An 18,661-nucleotide genomic window follows, 5' to 3' on the forward strand; every position below is an offset into this window, starting at 1 on the left:
TAAAGACTTTTATACTTAACAACGAAGCAGCGTTGGTCCTTTGTGAGCTGGGACCTAGGGTAGCCCTGACAGTATGCTCCGTCCCGTATAAAAACCTCGCAGCGTGAGTTGGTGCAGCGAGGGGCAAGACTTGGTGTTTTGCGAGCTCACGAAGATAGGCAAAGATGACTACAGAGAGCCAGGTGAAAGAACTGCAAGAAGCAGTCACGACGCTTTACGCAGAAGTAGCAGCATCCAGGAAAAGAGAAGAAGAAGCAGTAGCGCTCTGCCGGGATCTGCAGGCCAGGTGGGACCGTTGGGGGAAAGAGGGGCTGCCAGGACCCAAACCGGAGGGAGTTGGCCTCGGGAAGAGGGGGGGCAGCCTAGTAGCCCACTTCGATGGGAACCTGCAGCAATACCCTAACTTCAGAGCTGACGTGGTTTACGCGCTCAATTTGCTTCGGAAAGACTTTAGAGATGAGGAAGAGAAGGTGGGCTTCATAATCACTCATTTGCATGGGGAAGCAAAAGCGTGGCTGCGGAATTTGTGGCGCGAAAAAGACCCCGCCCTCAAAGATTCCGATGCATTTATCAAAGCTATGGACGCTTGCTTTAAATCTACGGTAGATGTAGATATTGCTCGGAGGGAAATGCATGGACTACAGCAAGGGAAAGCGACGGTGAGGCAATATCACTCGCGCTTTTTTGCCTTACTGGACGTGCTGGGCTGGGAGAAGGACTCTATTGCTGTCAGAGACCTGTTCTGGGAGGGGCTAAGTGGAGAGGTGAAAGATGAGCTGGCAAGAGGGGAACGACCCCAAAGTACCCAAGAAGTTGCCCAAAGAGCGTTGGCGATTGGTGTGCGCCTGGAAGGACGCCCTTGGAGCAGGGAGGAAGGACGTAAGGCAAGCACCCCAGCCAGGACAACCCCTTTCTTACCCAGAGAGGCGGGGCGGGCGCTGTCCATGCCTCCTTTGGGAAGGGGAGAAGAGCCGATGGAGATTGGTGGTGCCAGGGCTCAGACTGCCAGCAGGGCCCAAACACCGGGAGCAGTCAAGGCGAAGGCTCCTAGAGGGACCAGGAAGTGTTACATCTGCGACAGTGCACAGCACATGGCCAAAGAGTGTCCCCAGAGGCTCCAGAAGCACACTGCAGCCTCAGCAACAGTAAAGGGAACAGGTGAGCAGCCGAAACAGCTGCAGGGGGAAGAAGAAGCCTGGTTGGAAACAGAGCCACTGGGGCCCAACCAGGCAAGTCAGTGAAGCAGTCCCCAGAGATTTTACAGCCCACAGACCCCCTCCCACCCAAACCAGTGGTGCAACTCACCGCATCGCTCCAGTTGCCTAATGGGCACACCATGCAAGTACCAATAACCATTGACTCTGGGAGCAACGCAGACTTTATTGGAGTGGACTTTATCAAGCAACATCGCATAGCACTCATGCCAGCCACGATGCCCCTAAACGTCGTCACGGTCGATGGCAGGAAGCTACCAGGAGGAGGAGGGGCAAGAGGATGAACCGCAGCTACACCTAGGCATGGTGCAAGCGGTACCCAACAAGTACAAGGAGTTTTTGGAGGTCTTCTGCGAGAGGGAAGCGGATAAGCTGCCTCCCCACAGGCCTTATGACTGCAAGATTGACCTCCTGCCGGGAGCGACGCTGCCGACTGGGAAACTGTATTCCATGTCTGAAGATGAACTGCAAGAACTCAGGGAGTTCATAGATCACAACTTGAAGCGGGGGTTCATCCAAGAATCTAAAGCAGTGGGGGGCAGTCCCGTGTTTTTCGTGAAGAAGAAGGACACGCCCCAACGGAGACTCATAGTTGATTATAGGACCATAAATTCCAAAACAAAGCCCGCAGCATTCCCCATGCCCAAGATCGACGACCTGCTCGCGACGGTGAGGAAGGGACGGATCTTCACCAAGTTGGATCTACGAGGGGCGTACAACCTTATACGCATGCGGGAGGGCGATGAGTGGAAGACAGCCATGTTTACACCTTTAGGCACCTATGAATATCGCGTAATGCCTTTTGGTCTACAAAATGGCTCCCATACCTTCCAAGCTTTCATGCATCACGTGTTAGCGGGACTCCTCTACAAGAAGTGCGTCTGCTTCCTGGACGACATCCTGATCTTCTCGGAATCGCAGGAGGCTCACGAGAGGGACGTCAAGGAGGTCCTGCAGAGGCTACGGGAGCACAGACTTTACGCCAAACTAGAGAAGTGCCAGTTCGACATGACGGAGGTGGATTTTCTGGGCTACAAGCTGTCCGACAAGGGACTCGCCATGGACAGCGCCAAGGTCCGCGCGGTGTTGGACTGGAAGAGCCCGCGCAATCGGAAGGAGGTCCAGAAGTTCGTCGGTTTCGCCAACTTTTATCGCAAGTTCATCAAAGGGTTCGCGATGGAGACGGCGGCCATCACGGACACTCTCAGCTCCAAGAAGAAGAAGTTCACCTGGACGGACCAGGCGGAGCAGTCCTTTCGGAGACTCAAGCGTCTCTTCGCGTCCGAAGAACAGCTGCTACATGTAAACCCCAGCAGACCAATGAGGGTTGAGACGGACGCCTCGGACAGAGCGGTGGGGGCCGTCCTGTTGCAGCAAGATCCGCAAGGGGAATGGAGGCCGTGCGCATTCTACTCCAGGAAACTCAGCAAGGCGGAACAGAACTACACCATCTGGGACAGGGAGTTGCTGGCCATTCATGCAGCTTTCAAGGCGTGGCGGCACTTCCTCGTTGGAGCCAGACACACAGTGCAAGTCCGCACGGACCATAAGAACCTGGAGTACTGGCGCACGGCGCGGTTCCTGAACCAGAGACACATCCGCTGGGCGGAGTTCTTTGCGGATTTCGATTTCCGGATAGAATACATCCCGGGAGACAACAACGTCATGGCGGATGCACTATCCAGGAAGCCGCAGTATCTCGAGGAAGCGGCGCCGGTGGCGGCCAAGCACATTTTCGCACTGAAAGCGTGGGCGTGCGCTTCAGCTGCCGTGGACCTGGACGCGGTGCGTCGAGCGCTGCAGACGGATTCGTTCGCACAATCCAAGATGGAGGAGGTGCGAAAAGGCACAGCGAAGGACGACGAGTTCCAGATACGAGACGGACTGCTCATCCGCAAAGGGGCTCTCTACGTGCCCGGAGACGACCTCCGCGCGAAAGTCTTGCAGCAGCTACATGACGCGCCCAGCGCTGGGCACTTCGGCAAAGACAAAACGGCGGAATTAGTAACCAGAGACTTTTGGTGGCCCAAGGTGAGGGGAGAAGTCGCGGATTACGTCTCCAGGTGTGACACCTGCCAAAGGGCCAAGCCAGTACACAGGAAGCCGGCGGGTCTACTAGAACCCCTACAGACGCCGCTCGAACCGTGGGAGAGAGTGGCCCTGGACTTTGTCACAGATCTGCCCAGCTCGCGAGGCAAAACAGCAGTGCTCGTGGTCGTAGACATGTTCACCAAGATGGCGCACTTTATTCCGTGCGCGAAGGTGGCCACAGCGGAACAGACTGCCAAGCTGTTCATAGACCACGTGTTCAAAGCTCACGGCTTGCCGCGGTCCATCCTGTCCGACCGGGGTCGCCAATTCGTCTCGAGCTTCTGGCAGAAGCTGCTGGGCATCCTGAACGTCAAGATCAACTTAGCGTCGGCACGACACCCGCAGACCAATGGACAAGCGGAGAGGGTCAACGCCATCATGCAGCAGTACCTGCGATGCTACGCCAATCAACAACCCTCGACCTGGGTGGACTACCTACCGCTGGCCGAGTTTGCCTACAACAACACGAAGCACGGGTCTACGGGAGTGACACCGTTCTTCGCCAATAATGGGCGGCATCCCAGAACTTTCCCGGGGTTAGAGACGAAGGGGGAGGGGGAGCCAAGGGGAGCAGAGCACTTAGCAGCAGAGTTACAGGAGGTCCACGAGCAACTCCGACGGCAATTGGAACTGGCGAAACACGCCTACAAAATGCAGGCAGACAAGCACAGGAGGGTCGGGGAGGACATCCAGGTGGGGGACTGGGTCTGGTTAGCAGCCCAGGCAGTGCCGGCCAGGACGCTAGCTAAGAGGAAGCTCAAGCACAAGCAGCTGGGACCTTACCAGGTCGCGGCACAAATCAATCCAGTGGCCTTCCGGTTGACACTCCCGGAGGGCTCCAGAATGCACCCAGTCTTTCATAGGTCAGTGCTCACACCCTACAGGGAACCCCACAGGTTTCAGGCGACAGGGAACGCGCCAGACACACTTAGTGAATCTCCGAAGAGGGAGGGGTCACGGAGGGCGACGCCACTCAACGAGGTCACGGAGATTTTGGACTCGAGGTGGGGGGAAGAGGGGGTGGAATACCTCCTCGCCAGGGAAGGTACTCCAGCCAGTGCCAACAGGTGGGTACCGTGCTATGCCGTGGAGGAGCACTATCTTAAAGACGAGTTCCATGCACTCGTCCCACACAGACCTATGCCGGCAGAGTATTTCGACGACTGGCTCTTCACACCCACACTGTCAGCCAGTAAGTTCCAGGGTTTTTCATCAGCTGAAGAGATGACGCCGGACACTAGCTCCTCGGAGGGGTCTCTCTCGGGGTTTGCCACAGACCGCTCCTATTGGTGGGACACTCAACTGGAGGTGGGGTGGCACAGGGAGCTGCTGCGGGGACCTTTGCAAGCAGTCTCACCAGAGGTACCCGGGGGAGGGGAGGACATGGACGTGTTGGGGGAGGATCCTGGATTCGAGCACATCAGCAGAGAGATGGAAGCAGAGGAAATCGACGTCGACGAGCCCGTTGCGGTTGGGCCGGATCCAGTGGACCGGCTACACACCAGGGGGGAAGAATGGTATCCCGCACTCACACCCACAGGACTGGAGCACCCGGAACCCACACCCGAAGAGGGGGAGGGGGGAAGGGGGGCTTCGAGGGGGGGATGGATGTCAGGGAATCAGGAGCAGGAGCACTGGGGAGAGAGGATTGGGAGAGCGAAGGGGAAGAATCTGAGGGCAGCGTAGGGGAGTATGACAGTGGCCCGAGAGATTCCATGAGCTTCTCCAGCTAATCAGAAGATTCCCAGAAGGGGGCGCCGATGGTCAGGGCAAGGGGGGTCCCAGGGGGGACGCACCAGAAACAAGGAGCCAGAGGGGAACCCCAAAGCAGCAGTGGAGGATCGGGACCAGTTTCCCCACCAGAGCATAGTGGGGGGGAGGAGTCACATGTGTCAGGGCCAGCGTCTCCTCCAGAGAGGGAGTCAGGGCTGACCACGCCTCCATCGGAGAGTGGGGGAACGGAAGGGAGGTCAGTTGCAGCTAGCCCCCCCGAAGGGGGAAGCAGTGGCAGCAGCAGTGAAACGGTCAGGAGGAAAGCTGCTGGCTGGGCGCGCGCGCCAAGTTCAAATGTGCAGGCGCACGGAACAGCAGGAGACCCAGATGGGGAACCAGCTCCTAAAGCCCGCCGGAGGGAGGGAGAAGGCTCAGGGGAATCAGCGGGAGAAGAGGCTAGAAAGGGCGGAACCCCGGCGGGCAGGCGGACCCAGAGGAGGAAGGAGCAGCGGAGAAGGTGGAGCAAGGCTAGGATCTTAAATTGGTGTCAGGGGGGAGGAGACTCAGACGGAGCATCAGTGGTCTGACACTTTAGACGTGGGGCTGCGCGCTGCGGCTCTGGAAGTGAAACTGAACTTCAATAAAGACTTTTATACTTAACAACGAAGCAGCGTTGGTCCTTTGTGAGCTGGGACCTAGGGTAGCCCTGACAACACATATCTCAATCACTCAGAAAGTGTATTATAATGTATTTAATGATAAATTACACACACACACACACACACACACACTTGCAGTCCAATCCAATATGAGTTTTGCTCAGAAACAAAACCAATTTCTGTTGGTGTGGTTTACTTTCAATTTCTGTTGTTGTGGTTTACTTTCAAGCAAATACATCATTAGGCTACAGTTCTCTACATGCTATTTACAAGTCAGTCGACCCCACTGAACAATATGGGGCTAACTTCTGACTTAACCTGCACTGAATCAAGCTGCAAGATCCGTGGGTCACTGATTTTAAAGGACACCTATTAAAAGATTTACACCCTAACCCAGGTATCAATACCATCATTTCCATATTCAGGTACATGTCTCTTAAATTCAGGAATCCGGATTATTGGGTTGTTCTTGTTTTTATTTTGATTATGTATTTTCTGTTTTTATATTGTGATTTTATCCTGTGAATCACCCTGAGATCTGTGGATATAGGATGGTATACAAATCTTAATAATAATATTATTCCCCAGCCACTCTGGGCGGATTCCAACAAAGATTAAAAATACATTAAAATGTCACACATTAAAAACTTCCCTAAACAGGACTGCCTTAAGTTGTCTTCTGAATGTCAGGTAATTTATCTCTTTGACATCTGATGGGAGGGCATTCCACAGGGTGGGCGCCACTACCGAGAAGGCCCTCTTCCTGGTTCCCTGTAGCTTTGCTTCTCGCAGTGAGGGAACCACCAGAAGGCCCTCGGCGCTGGACCTCAGTAATAATACCCACTAAAATCCTACCATATACTGGCTCAAGTTCCTAAGCCTAAGAACTACACAGCTAACCTCAAGAGCCAGTGCGAGCCAGTGGCAAGTTGGGGGCTCCGCAAAACGGCTTGGCTGAGGTGAGGGCAGCCATGCACTCCTCAGCCAAGCAGTTTATAGAAAAGGAGGGAGGAACAAGCTGTATCGGAGCCTGGCTGATGCAGCTAGATTCTCACTCTGTGCTGGCATGAGGGGCAGACTGCAATAGTGGTTTCACTCAGCGGTATATCGCTGATGAAACCGCCGCAGCTCTGAGTCCCTCTGTCTCCAGCGGCCGGCTGCAGGCGCTGGAGGGACTCAAGAGCGGTAACGGTTTCACTAGCGATATACCACTGAGTGAAACCACCATCACGGTCTGCCCTGGGCGATATATCAATATATCACCCAGGCCTACTCCCCAGGGAGAGTCGCATGTCGCCACCATTGAATATCTTTTTTAGCATCAGGCAAAAACATTTCTTTTCTGCTAGGCCTTTCCCTTTTAATTATCCGTGGCCTCCTTCAGTGAGCGGGACCTTTTAGTCCTGCCTTTTGAAAAGATGAATGCGTTTTAGATTTTCCTCTTTTTTATTATTATTATCCTGGTTAAATTTATGTTTAATTGATTTATTGTTGTAAGTCACTTTGAGTTTGTTTTGTTAAAAAAGTGATTAATAAGTTCAATTAATTAATTAACTAATTATGCTACCTTCTCACACATCTATTGCCCCATTTGTGTACTAACATGGTTATCTGGCGCTTCTAGCAACTGGGGGGAAAATACTTATTTCCAAGTGGAAAACATTAAACCCATTTTGTATCCTACAATATATAACAGGACAGATACCAATTCAGACCAGTGGTTGTCAAGAGACTCCTCTATCCTCTTTGGGAAAGGTAGAAGATGCTACACAGAGAAAGGCATTGATCTTCTTAAAAGGCTTGGTGCTGATGTTTATTTTTATATAAATTCGTTATAAACAAGTTGAGTTTGGGGAAACACAAGGCATAAGCCAATATGAAAATCTCCGAGAAACAAAGGTGGCTCGTGTTATTTCCAATATAAACCAGATAACAACAACAACCAAAAAAACCACACCATACCAGGTCGTATGCCGCTAGAACCTTCTTCTGCACATCCGTCAATGTCCCCAAAGGTTCTAGGTAGGGGAAGTTGTCTTTCATACAGAGGGCCACTGAGGGAACATTGTCGCTGTTCATAAGGCGTGAGGACAAGGTCAAAATGCACTGCTTCAGATTGGTAATTGGTGGGAGTCCACAAAGCTCTTTAAGAGACACAATTGCATTCTGTTGAGGAAAATAAAAGCATCAGTTTATACTTACGGCAGGGAATCATTCCAATTTATTTTATAGAGCTAACTGTGACTGTAATGAGGAACACTGGACTCTTTAGAACAGCGATGGCCAACTTTTTTGGCCTGAGGATTACACTGAAGGTTCACCACCTATTTGAGGACTGTATGCTAGTGGTGGGTGTGTCAGAGGCGGATTTAGAGCAGCACAACTGGTTCCCCCACACAGGCACCTAATCTAATGCCTCCGACCCAAAACTTAGTAACCACTTGCTTTGAGAAGGAGGCAGGAGGGCTCTGACAGGGTCCTAGAGTCCACCCACCTCTTTCCCAAAGCCTAGTTAGTGCTTGCCCAGTTTTGGGAAGGACGCAGGGAGGGCTCAAGAACGGTGCCAGAGCCTCGTGCCTTCTTCCCAAAAACCAGCACCTCACTCACCCAGTTTTGGGAAGGTGGCACAAGGGCCGGGGGGGGGCATCAAATTTTGTACATCACAGCAGCTTCATAAGCTTCCCATGGAAGTGTATTTCTGTAAATACGTGAAGTGGTTCTTAGAGACAGGGCTGGTGCCAGGTTTGAGGGGACCTGCTATGGTGTCCTAGTGAGCCCCCCCATACTCTGCTGAGTGGGGCAGCAACATGCTACCCAGCTTGCCAAAAGAATGCCAGGTGAGAAACTGCCATCTTAATTTCCCCAGGAAGCCTCTCAGTCCGACATCAGAGCCCCAGAGGCATTCCAGGGAAATGGAAATCACAGCGGTTGCAACTTAATCATTTGGTGCTTCTCTTTTGAATGCTGGAAACTTTTTAAACAGGAAGCCATAAGCAGGAGCTGAGGGCCCTCTGAGAACCATGGGCTCCACCATTTCTGTAAACTTATCAGATGCTGATTTCAAGCCTGCTTAGGGATCTCGAGAAGATTTCAAGGCTTAATTTTCTTCAAGAACATGCAATAGACTGAGCTCTATTTTATTCTATTTTTATCAGCATTCAAGTTTGCTTTTTTTCTTAATGAACTGTCTCCTAAAATGTGTGCTCATATGAATGAGCCTTAAAATATTTCTCTTGTGTTTCTTTTTAAGCCAAAAATAGAAAGGTATCTGCTTGATTTTCCTGAAATACTCAAAACTAGAGTCAGGGTGTATTTAATGTCTCACTGAATAGTAATGTGTGCCCGGTATTTTTAACCTATATTTTCAGGCTATAGTTAAAGGCAGAAGACTTGTCAGCATTCAATAAAGGACGCAAGCTTCCATCGTGGCACAGCTGCATCCTCTGACTGACACATTGCATAAGGAGTCAGTTTACAAGTCATACCAGAAGAATACACAAATGAAAACCAATTTTCCATTTTAAGCAGGCATTAAGCAAACCTGGGGGACTCAGGTGGCGCTGTGGTCTAAACCACTGAGCCTCTTGGGCTTGCAGATCAGAAGGTTGGCAGTTCAAATCCCCGCAACAGGGTGAGCTCCTGTTGCTCGGTCCCAGCTCCTGCCACCCTAGCAGTTCGAAAGGACGTCAAAGTGCAAGTATATAAATAGGTACTGTTCCGGCGGGAAGGTAAATGGTGTTTCCATGCGCTGTTCTGGTTTTGTTGTTCCGTTGCACCAGAAGCGGCTTAGTCATGCTGGCCACGTGACCCAGAAAACTGTCTGCGGACAAATGACGGCTCCCTCGGCCTGTAAAGCGAGATGAGCGCCGCAACCCCAGAGTCGTCTGCGACTGGACTTAACTGTCAGGGGTCCTTTACCTTTTAAGGAAACCTGGGATATATACACCTTGGTATGCTAGCACCCAAGAAGCCTATAGGAGAAGCCATTTATTTCCTTCAGGGAACTCTTCCAGAAAGCTGGACATTATATATGCCCTATCAGGAAAGGTTAAAAGATAAAATTAATGAAATTAATGCAAAAATGAAGTGGTTGGAGTAATAAGGCGAAATAAGAATTTGCAAGAATGGTTTGATTATAAATGAAAAGATGAAGTAATATTATATGGGGATACATAATTAAGGGTAAGATAAGAGGGTATGAATTTGCTGAATAAATTTTTAAATGGAATACAAAGAGGGAGGTGAGAGGAAGTCAGGAAAATAAGTAAAAGAATGGTAGAAATTGAAAGCAGGGATCTTTATTTTTATTTTTTTCTTGTTTTTTGTGTTGAATTTTTGGTTTTTGCATTTTTCTGGTGTTTATTTTTCTTTTTTTGTTGATTCTGTAACCTTTTTTCTTGTTAAAACCTAATAAAATATTATTTATATATATATATATATATATATATATATATATATATATATATATATATGCCCTATCAGTTCCTTTTCATGCACTGAGAAAGATAGCTCCGAAAAAGCACTGAGGAAAAGAGGTGCAACTCCCTCCCAGATCTAGCTCACCCCTACTGGGCATGAAGCCACAACACTAGCTTCCTAGAAGTGGGGTTGCTTCCACTTACCAGGAGAGAAAGAGGTGAGTTTCGCCAGCACTGCATCCACCTTCCCTCTTCATCCCCAGCCCCATAAGCAGCAGCACCCTACTCCCAGGAAGCAAAGGAATGAACAAACCAATCAAACGTTCAACATTACAGCAGTAGACTCTCTCCCAAGCACAAGGGAACTGAAGGATGCTGTGTGATGCAGTATGAACCTTGTAGCAACCTAATTTGAATTATTATCCATTACACATGTGTTTAGTCGCCGCCTAAACCTCTTCGGCTGCCACAAACCATTTTGTTGCTTATCAAGTTCAGCAGTAGCAGATTTGGAGAGAGTACAAAATTCCATTACAGACACTGCGTTGCTCCAAAGGCCACCTGAATCCCATCAATCCCAAATTATACAAATTGGCACTGAACCTGCATTCTGCTACATACCATTGTAATCCAAGCAGGATAGAAAATGAATGGAACATCTGTGCGTATGAAAGTAATTATAGTCTATAAAAGTGAAAGAGCAACTCTCCATCATTTGGCTATACTAACATTTCTCGTTTTGAGTAGGGCTTTTTTCTCTCTTTTTCTGTACAAGCATATTTACAAACCAGTTCCCAACAGGAATTTACAAAAACACCGCTTTTAGATATAATTAAATCAGCTGCTCTCTCCATCTTCTGACAGACGGCAAAGGGTGTTGTCATCTAAATGCATATTGCAACCTCATTCATTTTTGTGCTAAATGTAATTTGTCTTTAAGGTGTTTCAATAGCAAGATCTGTATTTGCTCACCACTTGCAAATACATTATGGTAAGGATAAAACTGTTTGCATGAACTGTAGACATGTACTTTCACATGATTAAAAAAGTTCCATGTCTGCGATTCAACCCTTCTTCTTTAAAACATGTTGAAAAGAAGGATGCAGCGGCGGGGGGGCATACCAAGTTTTATAGAACAAATGAATTAATCTTTTATGGGGAACTTTAAACCCTTTGTAGTACCTACATCAATATACTTTATTTTTCCTGGTGGAAAATTTTAATTTATTGAAGACCATTCCTATTAACAGAAGAAAGTAGACTACTAGTCCTGTAACATTTCATGAAACAGACATTGAAACTCTGACTTCTAACTTCTTTCAGTGCCAAATCTGGTGCACACAAGAATGCTGTTCTTAGTGTGCAGGGACTACAATGGATTTTAGCATGTTTTTGGTACTGGGCTGCGTCATCAAGACAAGTTTGTTTGCACTTGCATCTGGTTTCTTCAATCCTTCTTCGGGGGGGGGGGGAGGAAGAAGAGAAGGTCATAGGAATCTGGCATTTATGTGTACAGATGCACGCCCTGAGTCACAGCTGATGACAGTATGTGCAGTGGGGGCAGGCATGCAATCTGACTGCCTTGCCACCTCTGGAAGATCCCTCTTGAAGCAACCTTCCTCAATCTGCTGTCCTACAGATGTTTCAGCTACAACTCCCTTCAACCTCAACAAGCATGGCCAGCAATCAGGGATGGTGGGAGCTGTAGTAGACCAAAAGGCTGTTGAAGAGAAATCCAGAAGAACAAGGATAGCATGGTGGAAGTTGGGAACTTCAGCTTCCAAGGGATGCAGAGGACATCCTAACATAAGGTGCAGCTCATTGACACTTGAGAGGTAGGGTCTTGGGGACTGTGCATTCAACAACACTGAAAGAATACAATTTAAGTGAGCTACAACATTATTTACTAATAGGGTGTTGCATCACTTGCGATAAGATCCCCCCATTATGAAAATATCATTAGCAGTTCTTTTGACTTAAATAGTTGATTAAATCAAGTTCTAAAACAAATGAAAAGAATGAAATGGTACGTTTCATTACCTGCATATTTTCCCGCATGTCAGTTGCCTCTCTTAATGGATGTATCGCTGGTTTGAAGATGTCATCTACAATCTTAAGACTTGTATTCCGCAGCATAGTATAGTCTCTTGTTTTCATCCCTATTCTTGCAGTCAGGCTGCGTTTATGGGCCTTCCCTCCACCGCTTCGGTTAGTTATTGCAATGTGCACAAAAAGCGTAACATGCTCCATAAGGTCTCCAACAAAGGAGCGCAAAGGTATGTGTCGATAGCCTGGCTGTATACATTCTAGGGGGATAGCGCATTGGCCTATGAACTCATCTCCAATGTAATCATCATCCAGCACAACAAAACGGATCATTGCAAGCTCTGGTAGGTTTATCTCAAACTCAAAGCTCTCGTCAAAAATGGGGTTATCACTGTTTTGCTGAACAGTTTTAGTTCTCTGTTCTGTACAGTCTGCAGGAATGCCATGGACTTCTAGGAACACATAAGGATCTATGACATCCCCCTTGGCGCAGGCTCCTTTTGGCTTTGGAAAGTTCTGCCCACTGATGATTTTGAGATGCAGAACTTGAGGAGAGGCCCCTGGAACTATGCCCTTTGTATTCGCACTGAAATAAGAAACTTCTTCTCGCATAACAGAAGGTCGAAGAACATAACCGCATCCTCCGTTTTGTAGAAACCAACCAGTATGTAAATCCATCATTGGCCCTGGCGTTTGATAATTCATGGCCACTATCTGGCAACCACAGTTCCAAAAATCCTGCGGATTTAAGTTGCTGGAATCTATTCTCATGGCACTAGGGTATATTCGAGACAGAAATTTCTTATTGTAATTTACAAAGTTCTCCGGACACTCATTTGCAATTCTGCTAGCATCTGCTTCACTAAAGGAACAGATTTCCCAGTAATTCTGACTTTTCATTGAGTGCTCAAAATCTTTGAATCTGACAGCTCTGCATACAGATACCAGGTCAGACAGCTCCTTGCATAACCAAGTCATCTTGGGCGTCTCCACAGACACTTCAGACATTCTTCGAGATATTTCAGCTTCTTCGTCTTCATCACTGACTTCTCCCTCTAATAAATCCTCACCATCAGGCAGTTTCTTCCCTTTGATGATAATCTTCATTTTCAGTTTCTCTGGAGATGGAAGGTAGGCTTCTGACTGCGGTGGCATATCAGTATAGAGCCTGTTTTTAAAAATCTTCTTCATCTGTTCAACCATAACCTTCTGCTGCTGTATGGAGCAGTAGTTTCCCAAGCAAAGAATAAGAGGGTACTGTGATGAAACAAAGGCAAATTTGTTGATCACCTCAATGACACATTGAAAAGATAGAGGTGACGTCATGCTGTTACGATTGCAGATGATGGGCTCCTTATCTGGACCATCACACACATCCAGTTCAATACATCGACAGCTCATCTTCAGTGCCCTGACATAGCCATTAATATCAGCTGGCCCTCGCACCTGGTCTTCTATTAGGTAAGTATTGTGAGATGAATTGATATAGTAATGTGATAAAGGTTGGGTCATATCTTGGACAACATTTTTATGTGCAGGGTCAAAAATATCACATTCTGGGGACAGCAAATACTGAGTAAATCCATCAATTGCCAGAAAACCCTGCAACCGCCCTTCCTCTGAAAATTCATACCTTTGAATAATATCAAGACACATTTCTTCAGTTGCTTGTGCCACCCCTTGCTCAGCTTCTAAAAAAAGCATGAGGTCATTGACATCTAAGTATTCTTTGTTTTTAGATATTTGCACCAGCAAAAAATAAACTTCGGGTCTAGTGCAAAGCTCAATGTATGCTTCACAAAATTCTTCTTTTGTTACACGGGTCGTTAGCTTCTCTTTGCTTCTCTGGATTTCCTTAAATTTTAACCTGATCTTTGACTCCTTTAAGGCAGGGTTCAGCTGCTTTATTAATTCTACAGCTGTGTCTTCCAACATGATCCCATTACCATCGACATCTGCAGCTTCAAACACAGACTTTAGCCATGCAAAACGTGGAGTGTCCTGGCTACCTTCTATCAAATCCAGGCACTGTTTGGCACGGGAAACCAGGTACCTCAAACCTGACACCCAAATGTTGGTCACGTCTGCTGAATTGGCAACGAGATCCAGTGACTCATAATTCTCCCCATGAATTATAGAGAAGGCACAGTCTTCGGAAATTTGATCTGCTAGCCCATTGTTTCTGAATGTTTCTGTGTTTTTCCCTAACCGGACCTCTTTCACAGCGGAAATTTCGAGTTTGGCCTTGTCAGGATCTTTCTTAGATGGTTCCCAGCGAAGCGCTTGTGAGTCAGTGTCCAGGGTAAAAAAACGATTATAAATACGGGAGTTTGGCCGGACTTTCTTCAGTTCACAACCAGCCTGCATGAAGCTGATGCAGTCGTTGGCGCTGCTTATTTTCTTTTCCGATGGCATGCTGCTGAAGGACACTGTTTTCTTGCGTCCACATTTTTGATTTGCAGGATCCTGCAACACAATTTAAAAAACAAAACACAATGAATGCCCTTCAGATCAAATGGTAGGTAGAGAAATGACATGTTAAGTATAATGGTCATTACCATGCTCAACAAGTCACTGACTAAATAACATTCATCCATTAAACTGCACGTGGGCTGGTATAAACTATTTTGCAAGAGTTGAATGACAAGATGATCCTTTACCCCTCAACAGAAGCTCATATAGGATTGCTATACGTCCAGATTTTCCTGAATACAACTGGAATACTGCAGTCAGCAGCAGTGTCTGGGCAGAAATTGAGAAAATGTCCGGTAAAATCCAGACGTATGACAACCCATGTTGGCAGTGCCATTTTTGCCGTATTTCCATAAAAATAGCTCAAAAATGGCAATTTTACCCAAAAAAACTCAACAACTATGGGCAAAACTAAAAGAAAAGCTCAACAACTTTTTTGTCCAGATTCACTGTTTGAAATATGGCAACCCTAGTCTGGCACATGCTCCTACTTCAACACTGGCCATTGGACAGTGTTCTTCACCACACTTGAGAGCAGAGAACTGGTTTGAGGGATGTGTGCAGAACACACACAGCCCAGCGCTTTTAACACCTTGATATTACTCTCCCTACACTCTTCACATTTTCTGCCTCAAGCAGCTACCTCACTCTGCCCAACAGGAGGGCCGGCTGTGGCATGGCTGCCATCAAGTACATAAAAAACAAAGAGTCTTGGGGCAATTTAAAGACTAACAGTTTTTTTGTAGCATAACTATCAGCACAACAGCAATCAAAGGGGCAGAGTTAAACAAAGGTGATCAAGACAAAAACCAACATTATCAAACCACTTTAATTCTGCTCTGCATCCTGAAGGATGAACAAAAGAAAACCACAAAATTATAACCGCTGTATAAAATGCTGGTTCACATTTGTTACATGACATATATATTTATTCTCATTTCCGTGGCCCAGCCACAATCCATTCTACACAGAAGTTTGTCCATACCAGTGCTTTTTTCGGGGGGGGTATGCAGGGGTATGCATACCCCTAAACATTTTGCGAATCTTTGTACTTTTTTTCATTTACTGTATTTATTTTTCCGGATTTGAACTATAAAATGCTGATTTTCTTGAGTCAAAATGAGAGTACTCCTAAACATTTTTTTAGAGAAAAAAGCACTGGTCCATACCACTGCTGACCCACAACTCTAATCTCCATCGACATGCAAAGCTTTTTTTTTTAAAGTTACAAGGATATTTAAATAGAAGTGGAATCAAAGCAATTCTACTGAACTAACCAACAATAATAGAAAGTAAGAGCAAAGAGTGTCCAGTTGTCATTTCAAAATCCAGTAATGTGGGCGTCAATGACCCACAACAAATTCCCCCTTGAAACACACAATGGCCCCCATAAAATATGACTTCTATGTAGGTACTGGGTAGCATATCAGTCTATTGTGAAAGACCAGGCAAGTCCCGGCTTTAGAACTCATCTATTAACAGTCTCTGAGTAACAGAGTTTTGAGAATGCTCAGCAGATATGGAACCTTTCGAGGTAGTGGTTTGCCTGAAGATGTTGCTGGACTCCCATCTACCGCAGCACATGGCCAATGGTCAGGGAGGATAGGGGCTGCAGCTCCAAACACCTGGAGGCTTACAATCCTGCTCCCCCAATGTAAAATCTTCCCACTTTCAAATGGTTAATCAGAAAATAAACACCTGAGAAATGTTAAAGCATTGTGAGAATCCACTGACTTTGACACAGCAGTTTTACTATGTGTCAACAAGGCTTACTTTCAGAAGCCAGAAACACCATAACCAGACACTGGAGAGACCTGTCAGGAGTAAGCATAGACCAATGGTACCAAATAGTATGGGAAACAGCCCTACTAGAAAAATTAACCAATAAACTGAAACTGACACGGGGACAAACAGAAGAAGATGCCTTCACCCCGGTATGGCTCCCCTTTATCACATACACAGCCCAACAGGACAACGACAATAATCCACCAACAGCATACAAATCAATATGGCTAACCTGATCCAAAACACCCACCCAACCCACTCACACACGAAAACAAAGATCACCACAGCCAACCACAAACAAACAACCACACCCCTGGCCAACCCCAACCTCTCTCACTACCAAAGGAACACAAGTGAACAGCACAAGCAACACTGACACCAAACCCTACATACATTAAGCATAACAGAAACATCGCCACCCAACCCCACCACCACCCATCTTCCCTCCCTCCACCCCTTCTTTTTTTTTCTCCCCCTAATGTCTCAACAAATGAAACGAATTTGTAAAAATGTTACATGGAAAAAATGAGACATTACACTTACTTCTGTAAAACAAGAAAATTTTAATAAAATTAAAAAAAAAAGGCCTCAGACAGAATGGCACAGACAGATTAGAGAAGGAAAGAGAGAACCAGTCAGTGCGAGTAAAATGAATGCGTAGAAGTACGCACAGAGCTTGAAGACCTAAGTATGAATGAGACAGAAAGAGCAGAGGCAAGCAGGAACAGATCCAAGGGGCAAAACAACTGTGTGCTCAAACTCCAGGTCTTCTCACTCATCGATTCCCTTACACGCATCCTGAGCCCATATACTCATCCCAACCCCTCAATTCCTGTCTTGCCTCTTTCTCCAGTGATATGCCTTCGGCAGGAAGAGTCAGAAACTGTGACAGTGTGTTTCCGAACGAGGAAGGAACGGTCAAAAATTGTGACGACGTGCCTCCATACTGGGCAGCAGAAGCAGCCAAAGATTGTGTCGCTGAGCCTCCAGGTGGGGTAGGAGCGGCAACGGGCTGTGGCAGTGAGTCCTGAGACTGGGTATGAGAAGTCACAGACTGTGAGGATGTGCCTCCAGATGAGGCAGGAACAGCCACAGACTGCGTCGATGAGTAGATGCAAGCAGCTACAGACTGTGAGGACGAGCCTCCAGATGGAGGAAGAACAGCTACAGACAGGGATGATGTGGCTCCAGACAGGGTAGTAGCAGCTATAGACTGTGATGATGTGCCTTCAGGCGGGGTAGGAGCAGCCACAGACTGCGACGATGAGTCCCCGGATGGGGTAGGAGAGTCCACAGACTGTGATGATGAGCTGCTAGAATGGATACAAGCAGTCAACGCTTTCAGAGGACTCAACATTTAAGCACCTTGCTGTTGTGTTCCCTGGCAACCTGGGTGGGCAAAATGGCGTATCTGCCTTGCCTTCCCATTGGTCAGAACTTAAGGCCAGCCAATCAAGCACAAAAAGAACACTCAGTACCCAGCCAGAAGCTGATAGAATTCATGACTGCAGCTTTAATGCAGCTAGGTAATTTGTTTAAAGGGACACGGGTGGCGCTGTGGGTTAAACCACAGAGCCTAGGACTTGCCGATCAGAAGGTCAGCAGTTCGAATCCCTGCAACGGGGTGAGCTCCCAGTGCTCAATCCCTGCTCCTGCCAACCTAGCAGTTCGAAAGCACGTCAAAGTGCAAGTAGATAAATAGGTACCACTCCGGCGGGAAGGTAAACAGCGTTTCCGTGCGCTGCTCCGGTTCGCCAGAAGTGGCTTAGTCATGCTGGCCACATGACCGGGAAGCTGTACGCCGGCTCCCTCGGCCAATAAAGCGAGATGAGTGCTGCAACCCCAGAGTCGGCCATGACTGGACCTAATGGTCAGGGGTCCCTTTACCTTTACCTAATTTGTTTAAATATTTGTAACCCACACTTCAGCACCTTGCGGGCACCCCCTCAAGATAATTTTCAAAACCCAGTTAACTAAACAGAGTGCCAAACCGAAAACTAGAATTGGATTTTATCCTAGACTGTACATTCTAGTGGAAAGAATTCTGACTTAGTAGATTCTGAGATGAAACTAGATAAATGTTTAAAATACAGAGAATGCCCTGCCCTGCCCACTTTGGCTACAATTGAGGAAGGGAGCACTATTTGGAATCAGAGAACAGGCATCATTATCCTCCACCCTTTCATTTGTAATTTGAGCACTGAATTAGAGGAAATTAGGAGACTGTGAATGAATGGATGTGAATGTGAAAGGATCTTCCTTT

General features: G+C 47.3%; 1 protein-coding gene across 2 annotated transcripts in view; it reads right to left on the bottom strand.

Annotated features, from left to right (window-relative positions):
* Positions 1-18,661, bottom strand: part of PLCL1 (phospholipase C like 1 (inactive)) — a 196,225-nt gene that overhangs the window by 32,394 nt on the left and 145,170 nt on the right. For both annotated transcript variants that reach the window (XM_053361477.1, XM_053361485.1), the window contains exons 2-3: positions 12,136-14,607; positions 7,640-7,843 (exon numbers count right to left, since the gene is read on the bottom strand). In XM_053361477.1, the coding sequence (XP_053217452.1) occupies positions 7,640-7,843; positions 12,136-14,607 (2,676 nt within the window). The remainder of the gene's footprint in view (positions 1-7,639; positions 7,844-12,135; positions 14,608-18,661) is intronic.

Source organism: Podarcis raffonei, chromosome 1 (genome assembly GCF_027172205.1).
Source record: "Podarcis raffonei isolate rPodRaf1 chromosome 1, rPodRaf1.pri, whole genome shotgun sequence".
NCBI lineage: Eukaryota > Metazoa > Chordata > Lepidosauria > Squamata > Lacertidae > Podarcis > Podarcis raffonei.